Source organism: Ictalurus furcatus, chromosome 1, assembly GCF_023375685.1.
Source record: "Ictalurus furcatus strain D&B chromosome 1, Billie_1.0, whole genome shotgun sequence".
Taxonomy (NCBI): Eukaryota; Metazoa; Chordata; class Actinopteri; order Siluriformes; family Ictaluridae; genus Ictalurus; species Ictalurus furcatus.
The window spans coordinates 37899982-37924234 of NC_071255.1; the positions used below are offsets into that span (position 1 = coordinate 37899982).

General features: G+C 43.3%; 3 protein-coding genes across 9 annotated transcripts; 1 reads left to right on the forward strand and 2 right to left on the reverse strand.

Annotated features, from left to right (window-relative positions):
• Positions 1-672: 672 nt before the first annotated feature.
• Positions 673-8252, reverse strand: stub1 (STIP1 homology and U-Box containing protein 1). Of its 3 annotated transcripts, none has more exons than XM_053637384.1 (8): positions 7217-8252; positions 6527-6714; positions 4613-4811; positions 2663-2828; positions 2492-2570; positions 2341-2406; positions 2032-2148; positions 673-1894 (listed from the first exon to the last, which is right to left on the reverse strand). In XM_053637384.1, exons 2-8 carry the CDS (start codon positions 6641-6643, stop codon positions 1769-1771), a joined length of 870 nt encoding a protein of 289 aa, XP_053493359.1. In that variant the 5' UTR covers positions 6644-6714; positions 7217-8252; the 3' UTR covers positions 673-1768. The 3 variants fall into 3 exon arrangements, with proteins under 3 accessions (XP_053493359.1, XP_053493369.1, XP_053493379.1); XM_053637394.1 differs by having other exon boundaries at positions 2350-2406; positions 7217-7561; XM_053637404.1 differs by lacking the exon at positions 2341-2406.
• Positions 8253-8374: 122 nt separating this feature from the next.
• luc7l (LUC7-like (S. cerevisiae)) lies at positions 8375-15165 on the reverse strand. Of its 3 annotated transcripts, XM_053637367.1 has the most exons (11): positions 14919-15164; positions 12336-12406; positions 10961-11055; positions 10737-10835; positions 10358-10468; positions 10093-10236; positions 9803-9979; positions 9640-9728; positions 9490-9519; positions 9183-9353; positions 8375-9070 (listed from the first exon to the last, which is right to left on the reverse strand). In XM_053637367.1, the coding sequence occupies exons 4-11, from the start codon at positions 10830-10832 to the stop codon at positions 8998-9000; spliced, it is 891 nt and encodes a 296-aa protein (XP_053493342.1). In that variant the 5' UTR covers positions 10833-10835; positions 10961-11055; positions 12336-12406; positions 14919-15164; the 3' UTR covers positions 8375-8997. The 3 variants fall into 3 exon arrangements, with proteins under 3 accessions (XP_053493342.1, XP_053493334.1, XP_053493348.1); XM_053637359.1 differs by lacking the exon at positions 12336-12406 and having other exon boundaries at positions 14919-15165; XM_053637373.1 differs by lacking the exon at positions 14919-15164 and having other exon boundaries at positions 12336-12425.
• Positions 15166-16376: 1211 nt separating this feature from the next.
• On the forward strand, positions 16377-23592 carry fam234a (family with sequence similarity 234 member A). Of its 3 annotated transcripts, XM_053637418.1 has the most exons (13): positions 16433-16556; positions 17420-17586; positions 18456-18712; positions 18910-19020; positions 19182-19367; positions 19459-19586; positions 19946-20084; positions 20467-20596; positions 20762-20911; positions 21078-21159; positions 21713-21865; positions 22128-22230; positions 22439-23592. In XM_053637418.1, exons 2-13 carry the CDS (start codon positions 17561-17563, stop codon positions 22690-22692), a joined length of 1719 nt encoding a protein of 572 aa, XP_053493393.1. In that variant the 5' UTR covers positions 16433-16556; positions 17420-17560; the 3' UTR covers positions 22693-23592. The 3 variants fall into 3 exon arrangements, with proteins under 3 accessions (XP_053493410.1, XP_053493402.1, XP_053493393.1); XM_053637435.1 differs by lacking the exon at positions 17420-17586 and having other exon boundaries at positions 16377-16474; XM_053637427.1 differs by lacking the exon at positions 17420-17586 and having other exon boundaries at positions 16419-16556.
• Positions 23593-24253: the final 661 nt, after the last annotated feature.

Consider the following 24253-nt stretch of genomic DNA (forward strand, 5'->3'; position numbering starts at 1 on the left):
TTGTAATGAACGTGGTCGTGATGGATTCCGTGAGTCATGCCGAGAACAATGATACCAATTATGCCATAGTATTTCTCACTTAAACAGAAGAAAATACTTACCGTTCCTCTAATAAAAACATCTTACTTTCACTTAATGATTTCCAAAAAAATTTACTGACATTTCAAAAATAATTTATAATCACAGTGTGTGTTGCTGTTATAATAAAATACCGAGTGACACAGTGGTGGTGGAGTTACTGTTACCACCCTGAAGTTGATTACTTTCCTGTAACAGCACGTCCCAAAGTGTTTAAATCCTCTTACACCACAATTTACCAACAATTACTAATTTATTATCTATTAAAGAACGTCATGTGCTTTATCCATTTATAGTTACATTTAATGTTGGCAAGATGAGTGAGTTCCTGTTGTCACTTATATTTTAGCAGCTATGAACATTCCCTCATTCGTTCCGTTACATTTGATACCGAGGCTCTGAAGCATGTTTTGAATGACGGAAACAAAATCCCACAGAAACACTGTATCGAGGCTTGTGTTGTTTTCAGACTGATGATAAACGATTCCTCTGCCGTGAGGTTACGACTCGGTGACACTTTCAATAATCTGCACTCATGACATAACAGGAACACAAACAAACAACACAAACAGAGAAAACAAGTATAGCTGTAGGTTTTTAGAAAAAATAAGATTTATTTAACATGCGCCCAGCCATTCCACTTCCTGCCTGAATACTTGCAGCGAACTGTAACGTTGAACTTTAGCAACTTGTCTATGTAAAGCTAACGGCACAAGGTGTGTGTGTGTGTGTTCGGGAGAAAACAAAACATCCAATACACTATATTCCTCCCTCTTACTGTCTCTCTCACCCACACACACACACAAAACAAGATCCCGTCTGCCGTTACCCCGATTGCATCCTGTTGTGATTCTCAAGCTCCGCCCCATTTTCTCTGATTGGTTAGCAGTGATTTAGAACCTACTGAACTTTGATGGATAGAAACACTTGTGTCTGTGTGTGTGTGTATTATGTAAAAACATACAACATTAGGAGAGACACACACACAGATCCAATTGTAGTTAACTACAACTCTAACATTTTAATTAAACTGTAATAACATCCTACATGTTTAATATGCGCTTATTAAGCATTGTGAAGCTCCTTAATTCCCCAAGACTGTTGAACATGGATGTGTGCGTGTGTGTGTGTATAATATATATATATATATACACACACACACACACACACCCACCCACACACACACACACCCACACACACCCAAACTGAATATTACAGTGCGTTTTATCCCCGTAATACATGTGAAGAGTAACTGATCTTCTCATGGTCCAGCACTTAACACGCTCAGGAGCAACAGGAGGCACAGGTAAAGTGTTCTTGTGTGTGAGATCAGTCAGGAACATAAAGTACACACTCTTCACCTTTATCAAGTTCACACTGATACGACATTACATCAGAGCAGAGAGAGAGAGAGAGAGAGAGAGAGAGAGAGAGAGAGAGAGAGAAAGAGGATACACAGATGGAGATAAAATGGACAGAATAAGACATAGATATATAGATAGAGAGGGAGACCTGAGAGAGTCCAGCATTAGGGAGTGAGTCAGAGCAAAGTTCCCCTGTTTAAAGTGCACACATACATCCAGAAGCAACTCTGACCCACCCTCACACCCCTCACACCCCTCCCGTCTCTGTGTGTGTGTGTGTGTGTGTGTGTGTGTGTGTGTGTGTGTGTGTGTGTGTGTGTGTGTGTTTAGTAGTCCTCCACCCAGCCGTTCTCCTGGATAAAGGCATCGATCACCTCCTTCATGGCCAGGTTAGGGATCAGCTGATCCTGGGTCAGGGGACTTCGGGTCACGGGGTCAAAATGGCCGACACGCTACACAGATGGAGGAGTGGAGGGAGGGGGGGAGTAAAGAGAGGCTTATGAGGGAATTAAATGTTTTGCTTTTTTTAAAAACACAATGTGATGCAATTTTGAAATGTCGTCCATTGTGTATGTGTTTGTGCAGGTACCTGTAAGTGCTCCTCGATGTCTTTGCGGTCGTATGTGATGCCGCTCGGTGTGATGCACGGTTCCCTCATTAGCTCAAAGCTGATCTTTCCACACAGATAGTCAGGGATCTCTCGCTTCTACACACACACACACACACACACACACACACACACACACACACACACACACAGCACCTGTAAATACACACTCATCTTGTAATTTCAGCACAGTCTTTTTGCCGTTCAACAACACGTGAGGAAAACAATGACATTCCTAAAACTGTCACGTGATCATTCGTCATCACCTCACTAACACACACACACACTCACCCAACTCACCTTCCTCTTCTCATCCACTTGGGAAAAGAGCTCATCCATGTCCATCAGATATTTATCCTTACACACACACACACACAAATTAGAAACACAGCAGTGTGTTTACTCCTTTATTAAACACAGAATCTGAAACGGTGTCTCTCACGTGTTTCGTTTTGATTTTGCTGATGTCACTGTCGATCAGATTGTCGTCACCCTGCTTCTCTCTGTAGTCTTCGAGTTCCCTGCGCGCACACACACACACACACACACGTTAAGCAGAGTGTTGATGGCGGTCAGCATTACACCAGGCGTTAGTAACGGAGTGTGGATTTACCGCTCGCGCTCAGCCAGGATGAGTTTGGTGAGATAGGCGTGCAGCTCATTCTCCTGGCTGATGCGCTTCTCCTCCATGCTGTTCCATCGCTTCTTCTTGGCGTAACGCAGGGCGCTGGGAATGTCATCGCCAAAGTTCAGACGCTGCTCTTTAGCCAGGTTATACGCTGTGTGGAAACAGCGGCAGCACAGCGGTTAGTTCACGTCTTAACATGCCTTTAAAATGCATCCTTATATTACTTTAATTAGAATTAATGGGGAAATCAACTCCCCACTTACAACCTAGTCCGTTAGGTATACATGGTTACTACGTCACTGCTGTGAGGAAAATAAAACAATAATACGGTGGATATAAAAAAGGTTACACACCCTGTTAAAATGGCAGGTTTCTGTGATGTAAAAAAATTCAACCAAGATAACTCATGTCAGAACTTTTTCTACCTTTATTGTGAAATTTTAACCTAGATTCAATTAATAAGATTCATTTTAGGGGTAAAAATAAAAAAGGTACAATAACCTGGGTGCATAGGTGTACACACCCCTAAACTAATACTTAGTTGAAGCACCTGTAGATTTTCTCACACCATTCAATCTTTTTTGGTAAGAGTCCATCATTTCGGCATCTTGTCTTCACTTAACAATATTTTGCCATTCTTCCTTGTGAAAGTGTTCTAACTCTGTCAAGATTGTTTGGGAGTCTCCTGTACACTGCCCTCTTCAGGTCACCACACAGATCTTTGATTGGATTTAGGTCTGGCCTCTGGTGGGGACGCTGACCTTGTTTGGGTGACGCGGTTCCTTTCTTGATCTGGAGGTCATGCTGAAAGGTGAAATTCCTCTTCATCTGAAGTGCTTTAGCAGAAGCTTTTGTGACAGAATTGACTGGTATTTGGAGTTATTCATTATTCCCTCCACCCTGATTAGAACCCCAGTTCCATCTGAAGAAAAACAGCCCAAAAGTGTTATGCCGCCGCCACCGTGCTTCAACGTGGGGATGGTGTATTTTGGTGATGTGCTGTGTTTTTGTGCCAAACATATCTTTTGGTATTATGGCCAAAAAGTTCAGATCATAACACTTCATTTCAGATGGTTTTGGGAGACTGGATGTATTTATTTATTTTATTTTATTTTATTTATTTATTTTTATGGGGGGGGGGGGGGGGGGGGGTTAAAGGCTTCCATCTTGCCCCCCTACCCCACAGCCCAGAGATATGAAGAAATTGGTGTCACATGTAGGGAATACCCAGTACTTATCAGAAACTCCTGCAGTTATTTTACTGTTGCTGATATGGTTTTCTCGTGATCTTCTCATCAGTTTTAGAGGGACGTCCTGTTCTTACTAGTGTCACTGTCGTACCATATTTTCTCCACGTGTTGATTATTGTCTTTACAGAGTTCCATGGTATATCCAAAGCAAAATATTGGAAATATTTTGTAACCTTCTCCTGATTAATAATTTTCAACAGTGAGATACCGTGCCTGGTCTGTTATCTCTTTATGGCCCATGACTTTTCCAGTTGTATGTTACCGAGAAGATGTCAGGAGAATCCTACAGGAACAGCTGGACTTTATTTAGGGTTAATCAGTCACTTTAATTGAAGGCAGGTGTACACTAGTTAGTATTTAAAATGAGTTTGAATGTGATTGGTTGATTCTGAACACTGACACCTTCCCAGTTATAAAAGGGTGTGTAGAGTTATGCAAGCTGGGGATTGGAAGTTTTTATTTTTATTTATTTCACCAAAAACATTTCTGGGTGTTGGTCACGTGATATTTATATGTTGAAATTTCACAGTAAAGGTGAAAAAGGTTCTGACATGATTTAACTTCATTTTTTTACATCACAAAAACCTGCCATGTTAACAGGGGTGTGTAGACTTTTTACACCCACTGTATATATTCAGCATGTATTATAATATCTCTATATTAAACTCTTTACACGCATGTGTACCTCTTTGTAGATTTCCGATAGCCTCTTCATAGTTCTCCAGCTCCAGATGACACTGACCCAGGAAGAAATGTGCTTTCACTGACTGGCTGTCCAGCTCCAGCGCATGTTTACAGTCGGCCAGAGCCTTATCATACTGCTGCAGCTTCACGTAGCACAGCGCTCTATTAGTGTAGTACACCGCTACTGATGGGTTCCGGTTCTGCACAACAACAAACACCAGCACACAACATCAGGTTTACCTACTGATTAAGTATAAGATTTATATCTTCTTACGGAACAGGGCAAGCTTCTGCAGGAAACTCAGGCCTACAGTGCCATCTAGTGGGCAACTGGAGAAGCAACTACCATACCCGACCGCTCACGGAAGCGACTACCGCACCCGACCGCTCACGGAAGCGACTACCGCACCCGACCGCTCACGGAAGCGACTACCGTACCCGACCGCTCACCGAGGCAACTACCGTACCCGACCGCTCACCGAGGCGACTACCGTACCCGACCGCTCACCGAAACGACTACCGCACCCGACCGCTCACGGAGGCGACTACCGCACCCGACCGCTCACCGAAACGACTACCGCACCCGACCGCTCACGGAGGCGACTACCGCACCCGACCGCTCACCGAGGCGACTACCGCACCCGAGCGCTCACGGAGGCGACGACCGTACCCGACCGCTCACGGAGGCGACTACCGTACCCGACCGCTCACGGAGGCGACTACCGTACCCGACCGCTCACCGAAATGACTGCCGCACCCGAGCGCTCACGGAGGCGACTGCCGCACCCGAGCGCTCGCGGAGGCGACTGCCGTACCCGAGCGCTCACCGAAACGACTACCGCACCCGAGCGCTCACGGAGGCGACGACCGTACCCGGCCGCTCACGGAGGCGACTACCGCACCCGGCCGCTCACCGAAATGACTGCCGCACCCGAGCGCTCACGGAGGCGACTGCCGCACCCGAGCGCTCACGGAGGCGACTGCCGCACCCGAGCGCTCACGGAGGCGACTGCCGCACCCGAGCGCTCACGGAGGCGACTGCCGCACCCGAGCGCTCACGGAGGCGACTGCCGCACCCGAGCGCTCACGGAGGCGACTGCCGCACCCGAGCGCTCACCGAAATGACTACCGCACCTGACCGCTCACCGAAATGACTACCGTACCCGACCGCTCACGGAGGTAACTACCGTACCCGACCGCTCACGGAGGCGACTACCATACCCGACCGCTCACCGAAACAACTACCGCACCCGACCGCTCACGGAGGCGACGACCGTACCCGACCGCTCACGGAGGCAACTACCATACCCGACCGCTCACCGAAATGACTACCGTACCCGACTGCTCACCGAATCAACCACCGTACCCGACCGCTCACAAAGCTATCCGTCATACCTGGCCTATCATACATGTAAATACAATACCTGGTGGATCACAGAGGTATGTAATATACGTTACCTATCAGAGAGGTAACTACCGTACCTGGCTGATCAGAGAGTTAACTACCATCCCTGACCCATCACAGAGGCAACTAATTTACCTGACCAATTAGAGTAAACTACCCTACCTGAGCGATCAGACAGCTGTACCTGAACCATCAGAGAGGTAACTACCATACTTAACCAATCACAAATTTAATTCACCTGACCAATCAGAGAGATAACTATTGTACCTGACAGATCAGAGAGATAATTTACCCGCCCAATCGCTGGGGTAACTACTGTACCTGACCACTCACAGAGGTAATTTACCTGACCAAACTGAGAAGTAACTACCATACCTACCCAATCACAGAGGTAACTACCTTACCTGAATAATCACAGAGGTAATTTACCTGACCAGAAACACATTCTGTCCATCAACGATTATCTATTCTAATGTCTGACTGCACTCCTCCTACCAAACACACACTCACGATAGCTTTGCTGTAGCAGGTGACGGCCTCCTGGTACTTCCTGCAGAGGAACAGGCGGTTGCCATGCTCTTTGAGCTCCTGAGCTGAGGAGCAGCTCTTCTCCGGGCTGCCTGCCATCTTCTCCACGGGCTCGGCACCGGCCGCCGCTTCCCCCTGCTGCTTCCCAATCCTGTTCCCCGTCTCTTCAGCTAACACACACACACACAAAACATACATGTGCATATAACAACCATGTTCCACATCTATTCAGATAAAACACCTTTTTGGATCGAATTCGTAACGACACAGTGATATCTACACTTTAGCACACTGCATATGATAAATCTGCATCTGTATTTTATTTATCTATAGGATTTAAAGCAGGATGCTAACACGATGCTAGCTGAGCTAAGCTAGACTTTGGTTTGGTAAAAGATCAATTGCGCAAGTCATCGTCACAAATTCCCCAAACTGTTATTAACCAGTGTAATCATAACATTATATTTCAAATAGAGCAAGTTAAAATAAATAACTTACGGCAAATAAACAGTTTGGTGAATTGATATGAAATAATGAGCTACACAATTAGATGTATAATATAATAACTGCTCTAGTTACACAGCTCCTTTAACGCTGAATAAACTAATCACAGTTTATATAAATCTATTGAACACATCCTCTCTGTAGGCTGTTCTCCAAACCGAGACGTACCGGTTGTAAACACAGCTTTCTTCCACACTGCAGCACCTCCTGCCCCGGTTACACAGCCGAGACACAGCCGGGAGCCTCAGTCGCTAATGCTAATGCTAATGCTAACGCTAACGAGCTCTGTGCCTACCGAACTAAATCACTGTCTTTCTCTTGTCTCTGCCTGCGGTTATATAATTACCAAACCCATTATGGAAGAAAAAATATCGCCATGTTTAGCAAAACTAGAGAAATTCAGACATTATATATTAACGTGAAAAAACGCTATCATCTTGCAGCTTGTTTTGGTTACATGACGTGAGACGGCCATAACAGAAACCTCAGTTACGTAAAGTTGCGTCGCCTACAACGGACGTAAATGCGTCATCACGCAGAACCAGACGACGTCCCGTGCGTGGCGCTCGGGTGTCAACTAAGTGAACTCGGTTGATGAATCGACTCCTGCGGATCATGGATCTCATATATATATATATATATATCTCTGATATATAAGATCAAATAAACTTGTATTTTAAACAGTCTCATTTTTAAATCATGTCAAAGACTTTATTGGACTTCTGAGAAGAATATTGTTTGTTTTAATTGTTACTGATTATTAACATTTTATTATAAATAATCAGCAGTATCTTCCCCTACCTAAAATCCACTTTGATCATCTCAGTACTGACCATCTGACATCTTAAAATGCAGAGAAATAAAAAGAAAGAAAGAAAGAAAGAAAAGCAAATAAGTTCCAAAGCCCATTCTTTTTATCAATCAATGCAGGGGGAATGTTTAGCATACCCATTTCCTGGGGGGAAAAAAAACAAAACAAAAAAAAACTAAAATAATCAATTTGTATAAAGCTGACCACCTAAGGATTAATTACAATTTATTGATGTCTGTTTTAAATTAAATGGCTATATAACCTAAAGCCTACAGGATTAATATGACACCTGGCAATTACAGAGTAATTACAGAGCAGGAACTTTTAGGAATCTTAAAAATAACTAACTAAATAAATAAATAAATAAATAAGAAAATAAGATGCATTAAAATACCAGATCTGACACACACTATCGTAGGATTAAAATAATTAAATAAATAAATAAACAAACAAACCTAACTGCAGAATAAGACACTTTTCTAAGCACTCACACAAAACCAGACACAACAAGCTGGTGTTGATAAAATCCATTTAATAATGCATCAGGGAGGGACGAGACAAATCAGAGGGAGTTTATAAAAGAACAGGAAGTGGAATAAGGAGAAGAATTATACACAGTTATGAGTCCTATATTATTCAGTTCATCACACTGATGTCTAACCTTCTGCTCCAGCAGGAGTGTGGGGCATTAATCTCAGTCATCTGTTTGGGGAAACAGGCTGACACACACACACACACACACACACACACACACACACACACACACCTCAGAACACCTCGCACACACTAGCTGTACAGGTCCACACTAAACCTCTAACAGGTCGAATTCAGTCAAAGCAGTTTCTCCCCAGACTCAGAGTGTAAACACTACAAAGACCATAATGCACTGGGGCACAGCGAACATGGTGTAAAAGCAGTGCTGATCATTCCCACTGACAGGACTGAGCGGAATAAAGAGCAGTGACTCAACACTGCACTTGTCTGTATCGGTACATAAAAACGAAACGTAAAAGCTCGGGGGGGGGGGGGGGGGGGGGGGGGGGGTGAGGGTGTGAGAGGGTAGAAGGATGTACGCATAGCCAAGTGACACAGTAGTTCCCATTGTAACTGTGCCAGAGGGGATTGTGGGTAATGGCCCTCAGAGCTCTCCGGACTCTCTGTCTCCGGAGCGACGAGACTCCGCCCTCCCGTTAAGACGGTCCCGGGATGACCTGAAACACATATGCATACCATTACAATGTCCAGGTTGTCACTACAATTAAATGTCTATCTGTGTGTGTACCTGTGCACGTGTTCTCTGGGAGAGTGGGCAAGTGTGTGTACCTGTGCGAGTGCTCTCTGCGAGGGCGTGATTGAGATCTGGAGCGTGATCGGTGTCTCCTGCGTCTCTCTCTGTCTCTGGACCGAGATCTTGACTTGCGTCTCTCCTTCGAGGACGAGCGAGATCTCCGCCGTCTCCTCTCTCTCTCACGCTCGCGATCACGAGAACGAGACCTACACACACACACACACACACACACACACACACAATGAGCCTTTATCAGGTTCTCCCTTCTCAAGATAAAGAGAACTCAGCTTCTCTTTACACATGAGAGAGTAAAATCAAAGTGCGTGTGTGTGTGTTCCTGACCTCCTGCGCTCCCGGCTGCGTGATCTGGTCCTGCAAAAATACAAAGGAATTAAAAAAAATAATAAAATAAAAAAAATCAGTTACACTTTTATATTTATCACCCTTGTGGCGATCACACACACACAGTGTACGTGTGGTGATGTTCCTCACCTCCTCCTCATCCTCTCCTCACGCTCTCTCTCCTCTCTCCGCTTCAGTCTCTCCTGGTTTCGTCGCTCCTGCTTATCCAGGACCGTTTTCTACACAGACACACACACATGTCACACAGAGCTCTGTCTCACAGGAAATGCACAGATTACTTCACACCACGCACCTTTAGCTGCTCCAGCTTTTCTCTGATCTGGATGAAGCCCAGGTGCAGTTTCCCACCGAAATGGTCGGCAAGGCGACGGTCATTGTCATGGAGACCCAGATAGGCAGAGCACACCTCACACACACGGAGCTTCTGCTGCTGGAAACTAGAAGCAGGCATCGAGTTCCTGTACTCCTCCTGCACACACACACACAATCACATTCAGGTGAGAAGGTACATCATTTCAGTCCAATCTATAGGTTCACTGCAGCTGTGTGTGTGTGTGTGTGTGTGTGTGCACGCACGCTTACCTCCGCATCCTTCTTCTTAGTGCGCACTTTCTCCACTTCCTGTAGCACCTTCTGTGCTTCATCCACGTTTCCCTCAGCACCGAGCTGCTCCGCCTTCGCCAGCAGCTTCCCGATCTCCTCGTTCAGCTCGTGCACCTTCTCCGCCTTCACAACAGCGATTACATAAACGTGTAAACAGCGTGTAAAGCACGTGATGGGTGAGGCCATACAGAGCATGACCGGTGAATATACAGTGATTTTATATAATAAAAGTAACAGTTCTAACCTTGGCAGCGACCTCAGCGCTGATCTCCTCCTGCGTTTCGGCGAGGCGTTTCTTCGCCAGCTCTGTTCTGCGGTCGCAGTCGGCGATGAATGACTCCAGGTGATCCACGGCCTGAATGCAGAGCAGAACATACACGTCACAGTCATTACACAACTGACCTCGTTACTAGGGCTGGGCGATATAGTCGATATAATATCCATATCGTGATAAATGATCACACAATACACTTTCATGATATCTCGCTGGTATCGTGATGGGGTTTCTTTTTTACATTTTGTATAATTACAAATTAAATGGTACTGAATGGAGAGGTTTTTTTTTTTGCCATATCTCCCAGCACTAATTCATACAGCAGACACATCGAACACCGCGCACTCACGTCCAACTCGAAGAACAGATCTCTCTCTTTAGATGCGATCTCATAGTCCGCCCTCAGGGCCAGGTCATGGATCTTGGAGCACTCGCCCAGGTCCATACGCTACACACAGAGAGAGAGAGAGAGAGAGAGAGAGAGAGAGAGAGAGAGAGAGAGAAAGTTATTCTATCCAGAGGAGCTTTTATTAATATATTACATGGTATCTGGGTGCCAATACTTGTACTCACCGTGCCGGAGAGGATGTCATGTGGACAGCAGTTCAGCAGGTGAGACTTACACACTCGCTCGTCCGTGAACTTCACCCGCTGTCGAGACTCGTCTCCTGCAACAGCAACACGCGCACGCAGTGAGCGAAAACACACACGCACACCTGAACACGCCTCTCTCTCTCACACACACACATACACACTCTGCTAAACCTGGGGGGAAGGGGTGGGACCTCACAGTAGAGGGGATGATGGGAATTTACAGCTAATTAATACGGGGCATAATTTTCAGAATGAACGTCTTCGCAGGGAGTTCCTTAATGAAATGTATATATAAAAAATGTAAACAATATTTATATAGAAAGCAGTTGAGAAGGGGCAGAGTGGTGTGTATGTTTAACTGGGGCAGTGGAGGATGTGTACTGCTTATGTAGAACATGGCGCCTGGGCTCAAGATGGCAAACAGCGATATTTAACACACACAACATGGTTACCAAGGAGACCTGGAGGAGTCCGCGCTGGCTTCCTGTGGAAATAAAACCAGTCCTGTTTAGAAAGGACTAGGTTCATGCAGATACACATCTACGTAGCTTAAGTACACACGGACAATTATCAGCTCTGTCCACTAGAGGGCAGGATGGAGATGTTGGACAGGTTTCCATGGCGACCAGTACAATTTTTAGGGGGGATTTTTTTCCAGACACACTGATGAACTCTGGTTCTCGTATTAATAAAGACAGTAATCTAACGTTATAGTCATCTACACGATCAGTTAGACACGCAGGAGATGAAAGGACGTTCGTGATAAACGTGTTGTGCGTGTTAAATATCGTAACGTATTGTACAGGTGATTATCAGCTTCCACTCCTTCAGTGAATAACATGGTGAGGGAAGGAAAAGAAAAACACACAAAACCAAATTAAACATGAAAATAAGAGCATGAACTGTTAGTTTTATACACACTGCGAGCTCTCTCTCGCACTTGCTCGCTCACTCTTTCGCGCTCTCTCTCTCTCTTTCTCTCTCGCCCATACTGTACCCGCCTGGAGCTCCAGCCCTTCGGTGGCCTTATTAAAGATTAAAAAGCTTTTCTTGACCAAACCTGCAATGAGGAAGTTGGGAATCATACACAAGAGTCAAAGTGCAGAGCGTGGGCGCAGGATTGCAGGATTGTTTTCTTTCTCTTTAAATGTAGTCCTGTGTCAGTCAGCGTACTAAGGCAGCGCAAACGGCGGCGGCGCACGTTAAAGCCCGCCTGCTTTTCTTTTGTTATTTTTTTTTATTTCTCTTTACTGTGGCTGACAGAATAAGTTGTGGAAAAGCAAATATCATTGACTACCATTGCTGTGTGATTATAATTGGATCATAACAGCGTTAAAAATCATGTGTGACTCACGGCTCGATGAACATGAGGCTTTTCTGCAACTCCCGTGCAGATTGATGTAGGCTGGCAAAGATACACTGAACCTTAATGAATAGAATAAAGGGGCCACAATTGTTCAGTCTGCAGGAAACATGAATTCAGCTCAGCACTCACATACACACAATATACACACACACAGATACACACACACACTCGCGCTCTCTCTCTCTCTGTGGCAGTGGAGGCCCTCAGCTCGACTCACATTTCACAATTTAACTCGCTCCCATTGCCTACTGATCACGGCCGAAGCCGCACACATCATCATCATTTCCTAAAGCACGGTTTCCTCAGAAATGCCATTTAACAGTCATAAAAACGGCGCGATTACATCTAAATCTCGTGGGACAGCTAGAGATACGCAAGCGGCGGGCGATAGAGAAAAATCTTCACTACCTTGAACTCACTGTGAAGGATGCGAGTGCTTGTGTGAGCTTGTTTCCTGTGCAAGCTGAATATCCAGATCGTGCTAACTGGCGACGTAAGCAGAACATAATCAATCGCTAATTTTGCTAATCTGAGGTCTATCGTTAAAGGATCTTCATCGCGCAGGAATAATCTGACATGGAGAAGACTTCGGGTAATAACCTTAAAAGAACACAGAGTAAAACTGGACTATGATGTTTTTTATTGGATCATGTAGCTACCAAGAAACAGAAGCACAATGGAGGCGTGGCCTAAAGTCTGATGGCCAGGTTATATGCGAGAAGTCGACTGATTTTGGCGAGTAATCAGTACAGATAGTTTTTCAGGTTGCGGGAGCGACTAAGAAGGATCCTCGGTCATAACACACGATAGCAACCTCTAAAGGCGAAATAAAAACTATCGCTGACTAATTTTGTTGTTGTATTTGAAGTGTTTTTTGATTCATGTTGGAGGTCTTTTTTTATTTGTTACTTGGAATGTTACTTGTCTTTAATATTCATCAACAGTTAATATATATTAATATTTAGATGTTTATTTCATTATAAAAGTACAGTACATTTTCATAGCACAGGCAGTACTGTTTATTTTTGTAATAAAGTTCAGAATTACTTTACTTTGAATTTTGTTTTCATTCAGTATCAATTTTAAAAACTATGGGTTGATTAATCGGTTATTGGCAGGTACTGCTATCTATCAGTCGACCGCTGGATAAGTTTTTACATCAGATTTGATTGGACTCATTGTGACTTTTTAAATAAGCAAATGCCGTAATTGAAGCGAAGGCGTACGTTACTTGTTAGCTACATTCGCTTCACATGAAGAGAAATACGTCTTTGGTTGATTGACTACATTCAGATATTAATCACAATTACGTATGAGGTTTTTAATCATCTAAGATATCATTTCATAAAATTTTATCAGCCAGGGTGATGAAGCATGATCTTATTAACCCTTTCATGCACACTATCCACACTTATTAATTACAGCATTCATTTATGGGTGTATCTTTTAAGTAAAATTTATTTATATCATCTCCAAAATCACTCAACACCATTACTGTAATTTAATATTAATCATTATCCTGATTTCTGTTCACATCTAGATTCGCTATCCTCAATGCATCAAGTCTCTGATACTCCAATGACCACCTTTGCTTTTTTTTTTCCCCAAACTAGTATATTGGTGATAATGTTTTTAATTTGGTACATGTTAAGAATATGGATACGTTGTTGAAAATTATATTTTCCTGCATTTAATATTTTAGACCTGAATGTTAAAGATTTTTTCGGGAATATTTAATCATTTTCCCTCACTCGTGGTACTTCTCTTTTATGACATGAAATGTCATGTTTAAAAAACGTCAATAATCTGGACGTGCTTTTAATCGTGTATACAGTAAAGACTTATTTGTATTTGATTGTTTTATGGCGGTTAAATGATCAGGCATTATCTAGCTGGTTTGCTAAGGCCATTGTTCGCAGTTAGCTTAGCATAGACGAGATTATTGTGAACCCGTATTCTGACAGGATTTTGTACAAGTTTATTTTCGCTCCTGTGAAGCAAATCCATTTCTAATACTTCTAACAGACTAAATAGTGCCATTTCACACCATTTTTATTTTACAAAATATATTTAAAAAAAATAGAAACATGTTCCTCAGAAATAGCAGCCAAAAAAGTTGAGGGAAAATAAACTGTGATCTCGCGCTTTATTAAAATACCGTGTGATATCGCGATATTTCTGGGAGGGGGGCGCGAGATTACCGCATCATCAATACTATCCACACAGCTGTAATGTTAACAAACGCTAATATTTAAATATATGATTTACCGATTGGAATCTTTTTAAAAATATATATAAAGTAAATGTTAATACTATAACGTTACAGAGCTTGTATAATTATATTAAGTTATCCGCGGATAGGCCTAAGCTACGCAATTAGCAATCTATATAAACAACTTGTGGCTCTGATCAATAAAGTATTGGGGATGTAACCATTAAATGGCCGCATTTCGAGAGGAAAGTCGTTGCATGTTAATATCCGTCAAATGCATATAAAGACAATAAACACGGCACCACAATGAGCGGGTTTCTCCTCTCTCCAGCCTGTGCTAATGCTAGCTGGTTACTCACCGTCCCTCGCCGTTCCCATCAACTGATCGAGCAGCGCTCTCATTTGAGCCTGAGCCGACATCTTTCTGACGATTAAACTATCACGCACGGTATTTACTCCCTTATAACATAAAGAATATAAACTCTAGCTGATGATCTTGTAAAAATATTCCTATATTTAACTAACAGTCTGCTATTAATGGGGTAAAAAACATGGCCCCTTCGACACCACCGCCGTCTCTTCCTCTAGCAGGCGCTCGAGTGACGTAACACCTTTTCAGAGCCAATGAAATCGCGTTACGTCATCTTAAAGACGCAGGCCGCCGTAAGTGAGTCACGTGATTTCGTTTAGCTTGGTAAACCGTTAATTTCAATGGGGTTTGTTTTAAAGTAGATAATTTTCCTTTATTTTTAATGACGATTAAAAAAAGTTGATTGAAGACTCATACACAAGATATAGTCCAATAAACACTTTTTTGATGTAGTGAATGAAGTGTAATGAAAACAACATAACAACATCCACATTTATATTTAATCAACTAGATATATCGCTTTGCTTGTATTTTTCTCATTTGTTAGTCGCTTTGGATAAAAGCGTCTGCTAAGTGAATAAATGTAAATGTAAATATAGCTTTATGATCTGGTAATGGTGTAGGGAGTCAATGTGTGAACTTGTGTCCTCACATTACTGAATAGAATATCTCTCTAGATCAGGGGTGTCCAATCTTATCTGCAAAGGGCCGATGTGGGTGCAGGTTTTCATTCCAATCAACCTGATTCCACCTGTTTAATCAGTTGATCTTGACTTTCAATAGACTCAGGTGTGGCTTCTGCTTGGTTGGAATGAAAACCTGCAGCCACACTGACCCTTTCTGGATAAGACTGGACACACCTGCTCTATATAGAAATACTGTTGAATACTTGGTTTAACTAGGTGAAAAAAATATAAGCATATATTATAACTATACAAGAAACTGTACAAGCTGGTGTAAAGTGACAAGTGCTGTAACAGGTCAAGTCTGTCTGCAATATGAATGGAAGGACATAAGTTATAAAACACTGAATGTAAAAATATAACACAGAAAGCATAAAACAGTTTAGAACAGAATAAAAGCTAAAAACATTAAATATAAAAAATACTCCGAAGTGTCTAAAACACTGTGTGAAAGACAGAATCGTAACAACTCTTCAGTGTGTTTATTAAAACTATGTTGTGAAGGAAAAATACAAAACGCGTGTGGTCTGTGCTGTTCGGGACACCGTACTGAGGGAATTCTGGATCTTTTCAGTGAGTCACTCGGCTCAGCTGAACAGTTAAACAGTTAGGAGCTGATTATTTCGACTCCCAAACAACACGTTTCTACTTTTTGTTTATCTTTGCCTATAGATCGATTAAATTGTTTAATAAAATCTCTTTGATTTATAAAAACAGCATTGTACATCTCACTGCGCTCGGTTTAAAGCATAAATAAAATAAATGGCTCTTCAGAAAAGCGAGTCGACTCCCAACGGTTATTTAAAAGAGTCGGTTTAAAGAGTCGACTCTTTCGCGGACGACGTGTGAGTGTTGTGCAGAGGTAAGCTGTTATGAAACAGCAGCGTGTGTTTTAACGTGATGAGCGTCTGAATTTCTCTGTTAGGAGATAAAAACACTAAAATGTGAGTATTATTCCTTCTTACAGTGGTGTTTAGAGAGAAAAAGAGTGGTGAAGTTAGTTAAAGTGTGTGTGCGCGCGCGCTAACAGGCTAAAGGAAGCAGAAGTTAAACCGCACGAGCTCAGATTGAAGCGGTTTTCTGTCTCTCTTTGTGTTGTTTATTTTTTTTATTAATAAGTAAACAGTTTATATTATTAATATAATATAAATGTTGTGTTTAAACATGTTGTGTTAGTTATAGTGTTGAGTTATTATTACAGTGTGACGTGTTCAGGGTCACTACATTCTCTGTGTACACACATTTATATTATTATTATTATTATTATTATTATATTAAATACTGATTTTAGTATAATTTTTTTTACTAAATCCAACAACAAAGGGCAAAAGCCCCCCAACCCCCCGCCCCCCCCCCCCCAAAAAAAAAAAAAAAAACAAAAAAAAAAAAAACATTTAAGGAAACAGGAACTAAATAAATGATTGCTGGAGATGACAAATGAGAGAGTTATAAAATAATCCGTTTTTAATTAATTTATTTTTATGACGGTAAATAAATAAATAAACTCTTAAATTTTTATTTCACTTATTTTATTCTATTATATTTATAGTTTATGAAAGATATCAGTGTTTCTCCACATAGAAAAACACTAACACACACACACACACACACACACACACACACACAGAGGAAATAAACATCCTCATTTATCTGACCTGTTATTACTGTAACACACTCTCTCACCGTGTGTGTGTGTTTTTAGGGTGTCACTATGGGTATTGTCATAGTAACTGTGAGCACTGCACTGCATAGTTAGCTTATTAACAGCATGATATGTGTGTGTGTGTGTGTGTGTGTGTTTTTACAGAGGATTCAGTTAAACTGCTGAGCTGGTCCTGGTGCTCAGAGCCATGCTCTGTGTGTGTGTGTGTGTGTGTGTATGTGTATACGTACGTACGTATGTACGCATGCGAGTGTGTGCGCGAGGGGATAAAAGGTTACCGGTTTCATGATAATGTTCCCCGGCAGTAAGAGGTGAGATGACTGATTTTAATAACTGATATTCACAGATTAAGGGACTGTTTCTAATAATAATAATAATAATTATTATTATTATTATTATTATTATACACGAGTCTAACTTAAATAACATCTGAAGAGAAGTCTCCTGAGCGCTCACTGCTTCCACCATGTTCTCTAACTGAGCTAAACCATTTTTATTACTATAAAAAATGAAAAACCACAGGGGGGCGGAGCTGCGTTGGGGGCGGAGCTGCGTTGGGGCAGAGTTGCGTTGGGGGCAGTGTGGGCGAAGCCTCGTTTGGGGCAGTGTGGGCGAAGCCACGTTGGGGGCAGTGTGGGCGGAGCCGTGTTGGGGGTGGTGCCACAGTGCGTAAGTGATGTAATCGTGTGCGGTGAACACTGGGAACCGCGACTATCACAGCGAGCCTAATGACATCCATCACTTTATAGTGGAATATAAACCTGTGTAAATGATTCGAGTGTGTATCAGTACTTTGTACATTTACAGCACAGTTTAACACTACACTGATTATACTCATAGACTTGCTATGAAATTTTCATACTGTTACATCTCTATAACTGTGTGTGTGTGTGTGTTAGGACTACTACAGTGTAAGTGTACAGTGTTTGATAGTAACTGATTGTGTAATAGCAGCTGGTGATCTGTAGGTCATGTGACTGTGAGCTGTGATTCCTTTGGCTATACTCTCTCTCTCACTCTTTGTCTCTCTCACTCTCTTTCTCTCTCTCTCGCTCGCTCGCTGTCTCTCTCGCTCGCTGTCTCTCTCTCTCTCACTGTCTCTCTCGCTTGCTGTCTCTTGCTCTCTCTCTCTCGCTATCCCGCTCTCTCTCTCTCTCTCTCTCTCTCTGTCTCTCTCTAGATCTGTGATGTCAGACTCGGTGGCCCATACGACGGAAGCGGAGCCTCTGAAAGGCCGACAAGAAGAAACAGGTGGGCCCAATGGGCGGGGCTGTGCAGGCAAAGTGGGCATGGCTAAACTGTCAGGGTGGCGCACGGCGGCGTTCCTGCTCTCAATGTTCATCTGCCTGAGCGTGGTGTTTGCCTTCTCCTTCATCCTGCCCTGTCCTGTCAGACCACAGTACCAGTCCACCTGGAACCTGACTCTACCTGCTGCAGGTAACACACACACACACATGGCACCTGTCCACCTGGAACCTGAGATAAAAGTGAGTCTTCATAGGTTTACTACAGATTTATAAGAACACTTTTAAATATTACACACCGCCACTTTAATCTGTGCTGTATGAAATTGTTCTGTTTGAGATGAGCTTTTTTAGCCAATCTCTCTCTCTTTCTGTGTGTGTGTGTTTCAGTGACATACAACTTCCTGGCTGTTGGTGATGCGAGTAAAGACAAAGTGCTGGACGTGTTCCTCATCTATAAGAGTTCAGAGGGTCGCATGAACCACACCTGCATTGGGGAAGGTCTCTCGCTCTCTCTCTCACACACACACACACACTCACACACACACACTCTCTCACTCACTCACACACACACAGCTAGTTACTGTTTAAAACTCTCTAGTATTTACTACTGAATACTGTATAGTGAAGTGTGTGTGTGTGTGTGTGTGTGTGTGTGTTAGGTCTGTCTTCCCCGTGTCTCTTTCTCCTGGCTGTTGATGGAACTGGTGGACAGTATCTATGGGAACGACCTCTAGCTGCTGAATTTGATTGGGCGGAATGTGGAGTGGGCGGAGTCAAAGGTAAAGGAGGGAACCTTTGTGTGGTGGCTCATGCTGATAAACTCACCGCCGTTGACATACACACAGGTACGTCTCACACACACAGGCTGTGTTTCTAGGGACTAAGAAAGGACATGGTGAGATTTAGAAAGGTGTGTGTGTGTGTGTGTGTGTGTAGGTGAAATCCTGTGGAAGAGTTCTCGATCTCTGGTTGCTAACGGTAACCGCCCAGTGATCAGTCTGAACAACGACAAAACCAATGACATCGCAGTGCTGAGTTACTCAACCACCGACACACCTGCAGTGGTACACACACACACACACACACACATATATATACACCTACACTGGTACCTTCAAGGGGATTTCTAAACTTACTGAATTTCCTGAAATGGTTCCTGCAGCAGAAATGCTCCTGAAGTTCCTCAAAAGGTTCCTCTTGTGGAAATGTCCCTGAAGTTGCTGAAAAGGTTCTTGCAGTAGAAATGCACTTTAACTTTGGATCTCTGGATGTTAGTCTGAAAGCCGTCAGAATAATAATTTATCCACACAGATCACTGTTATGTCAGCCCCGCCCACGTTCCATTGGCTACACAGTTTTGATCTGAATAGCTATGAATAATAATAATTAGTATGTTTTTATTCAAACCCTCTTACTCTTTCAGAAGGACCTGGTGTTCTTCTCAGGTATATCCGGTGAGATGATTGGCTCCAAGGTTGATGTGGGCGTGGCTCCGGGTCAGATGAAGTCTCACCTGCAGTTCAGCACAGCGAGTGAAGCGCAGTACGTCCTGCTCCACACAGGTGAGTGCTGCGTGAACGTGTGTAATGTTTCTAACACCTGTAGAGGTGATTGAGGCTCTGTAGTTACTGTGTAGATTCTTTTGATCATGAAGTTCCAGTGGATTCTGATGTTTAGCATGAAGAGTAAACGTTTTTATAGTGTGAAGGATTAAATATTTCCTAAATGATTACATTATTAAATTATTTTCATCTTTAGAATTGAGTGCTGAGTGTAAAAGTAACAACAGCAGCATTTGTTCCAGGACATGAACCTGAACACAGGAAGTAGAACATCACACAACCTGTACAGCTGAAATACACTGTACACCAACCTGTCTGTCTTCTTCCTGTCTGTCTGTCTCTCTGTCTCTCTCTCTCTCTCTTTCTCTTCTCTCTCTCTCAGACCGAGGGCTGTATGCGGTGAGTTTGGGAAGGTTGGCAGCGAGTGCTCTCTCTGGTCTCGACTCCAGTCTGAAGAGAGATAAAAGCTGGGAGCAAAGAGCCGATAACCAGGGACTCATCACACTATATGAGTACATACACACACACACACATATACATACACACATATATATACACACACGTGCATACACACAAACACTAGTTCAGATTTATTTACAATGTTAACTAAAACCTTTGCCATTTATAAGTCTAAATATAGTAATATATGCAACTCCCAACCCCCCCCCCCCCCCCAGCTCGGGCTCTTTGCAGTCGGTCGTGAAGGTGAGGGGTGGATATTCGAGCTCCTCTCCCTCACTGCTGCTCCAGACCAACTCCGCTGTGATGCTTTTCGACACACAGAAACTCAGCGTTACTTGGACCACCAACACAAGCACCCTGATCAGGTACACACACACACACACATACACACATACAGAAGGTTATAACAAGTTTATAATTTCACTATATATTATTGAGACAAAAGGTTTCCTGTGCACTACTTCTGTGTGTGTGTGTGTGTGTGTGTGTGTGTGTGTGTGTGTGTGTGTGTGTGTGTGCGGGTGTGTTCAGTACTCCATCATTTGGACACTTCAACAAAGATAGAGTTCCTGATATCATGCTTGAGGAAGACCAGAGAAACGACACCAAGAGAGTGAGTATCTGACTACAGATTGGACGAGCCATGACCTCAACAGCCATTTAATTCAGTTACGCTGTACTTCTACGCTGGGATTGGGTGGGATGAGTCAGGGTCAGTCAGGTTAAAGGTGTTCAGTCGTGATTATACAGGATCAGGTCAGTTTTAGGTAGGGTGGGATTGTTCAATCAGGTAGGTTTAGTTGGCTTTGTTCTTTGGGATTATTCTGGATTAGTCACCAGACACTCAGTCGGCCAGGGCGGTCAACTCGGGTTTGATCACTTAGGATCAGTCAGTTAGTCAGGGGGTCGACTTGGGATCAGTTAGTGGTGGAGGTGGTGGGATGGTCCTTCAGGATCAGTCTAGATTTGTCCATTAATTGGGTGATCTGTCAGTCAGGGACATTAATGGGATAGATCATTCAGCATCAGTGAGGTTTAAGGGATTAGTATAGATCAGTCACTCAGTAATGAGAATCAGTAAGAGTCAGGATCAGGAAATTGGGAACAGAGAGTTAGTCAGTAAAGACCAGACAGATGTATGATGATGGTGTGTGTGTGTGTGTGAGGTGGTGATTTTAGATGGAGAGACGGGCAGTGTGCTGTGGGAGTTGTTCCTGCCGTTCCACTTTAACAATCCACAACCAGCTTCTATTCTCACAATCAACTACTACTCTGTGTTCATGCTGTGGGGAGAGACACACACACACACCAATGACACGGTGAGTGTACACACACACACACACACACACACACACACACACACACACACACACACACACACACACCAATGACACGGTGAGTGTACACACACACACACACACACACACACACACACACACACACACACACACACCCCACCAAAACTTGATTAAAAAGTTCATAACTTTTCATTAAATCTGTTTAATTCATGTGATCTATGTGATGGGGCTACTGACCTGACATCGTGTGTGTGTGTGTGTGTGTGTGTGTGTGTGTGTGTAGAGCGTGGAGGGAGAGGAACGCTCTTCGTATCTACTCTACCCACTCCATTCTGATGTCTTGCTGGAGAGGAGAAACCCCGCCCAACACATCATTGCCTTTAAAGGTACACACACACACATTCACACACACTCTCTCACACACAAAAGTAAATACACACAGGGACAGATTTAAATTCAGAAGATACCATAGAGTTACACATAGGTGTGTGTGTATGTGTGTGTGTGTATGTGTGTGTATGTGTGTGTATGTGTGTATGTGTGTATGTGTGTGTGTGTGTGTGTGTGTGCGTGTGTGTGTGTGTGTGTGTGTAGCACTTCTCTTGGAACGAGGCCGTCATGCCAGTTACCTCATCCTGACCGAAGAGGACGGAGCCCTGAACAGCAGCTCGGTGCTTGATGGGACGAAGCAGGTGGTCCTGACCAAGCGGAAGATCAAAGGCGACGTCTCTGAGAGCAGCGTGCTAAGAGTGGGCGGAGCTGGCAGACTGGATGGAGACGTCTCCTGGCAGGAGGAGTCTGTGAAGGAGGCGTTCTATAGGCTGAGGTTCAGCGATCAACTTCAGTGATGTTTAAATTCACAAAAGTCTGTGTGTGCGCTACTGATCTGATTTCATCTGTTTGGGAATCAGTGTGAGGGGATCAGTGCTGGGATTAGAGTGAGAAAATGAGTGGGAGGGGATTAGTGTGAGGTGATCAATGCGGGATTAGTGCTGGGATTAGAGTGAGGGGATTAATGTTGGGGGATTAGTGCTGGGATTAGTGTGAGGGGATCAGTGCATGGGAATTTGTGTGTGGGGATCAGTGCTGGGATTAGAGTGAGGGGATTAATGTTGGGGGATTAGTGCTGGGATTAGTGTGAGGGGATCAGTGCTGGATTAGAGGGAACAGAACAGAACAGGAATAGAAACAGCTGTCAGTAGTGCATTCAGACTTGTAGCCCCAACTCTATCACATTCAATCCTTTGGTCCAGAACAATTTCAAAGACTCTCTCTCTCTCTCTCTCTCTCTCTCTCTCTCTCTCTCTCTCTGTATTACTCTACATATTTGGGAGCTACACTGGATTTTGTACGTTGAACACTACTACTTGCTGTGCTTTAATCCTTACGCACCAGGTCTTGTCCCATTTCACTGAAGGAGCCTTCCTCTAGGACTGTGTTTTACTCCCGTACTCTTGAATTTAGTACTCTAAACCCTAACTCTAATACCTGTGCATTGAACCAGGCAGTGTTTGACCCCAGACGTGTGTACCCTAATCCCTAGTTACTACACTGTAATCTCTATGCACCAAATGGGAATGCTCTTGCCCCATTATACTGAAGCAGCCTTCCTCTAGACTGCGCTCGGTGCCTTTTATAAACACTGTGTAAATGAGACACGACCTTCAGCTGCGAAGACAAAAACCAAGACAATCGAGACGTTTACATTCGATGATTATTTGCTTAGAAATAAACGTAGAAACAGGAAAGTAACGATACAGAGAAATAAGAGCATCTGTTATATTAAACACAGGAGCACTTTATCAGGGAACATAACACCTGTACACCTGTGTGTGTGTGTGTGTGTGTGCGTGTGTGTGTGTGTGGACGCTCTAGATGTCAACCCTCGTTTATTAGAGGAGCAAAATGATTAATTATTATTGTTTACTCAGACTTTATCACTATAGGAAAGTAATTTACTCTGATATTTTATTTGAATACAATCTTATTCTGGTGTACAGATTGACTTTGATGAGTGATGTCGTTGAAATTCAGTGTGTGAAGATTTAAACACTAAACTGGAGGCCGTGAGCTTCCTTTGATTGTTAGCTGCATTAGCATTAACATTACCTCCAGGGCAAAGTTAAAGCACTTCACACACCAACACCAAACATGTCCTGGATAAGTAATGAGTTGCATTGTAGATATACAGAGTGCCTTTGTGTGTGTGTGTGTGTGTGTGTGTGTGTGTGTGTGTGTGTGTGTAGAATAATGAACCAAAGCAGCTGGTTTAAACCCAAAGTTATTATTATTATTATTATTATTATAGCTGCTCTGATCCTGTATAACACACTGTGCCTTACAGCGCCCTCATCCCCCATTTCTTTCTGTAAAAGATAAAATAACACACTGTGACCTGTAGTGACCCCT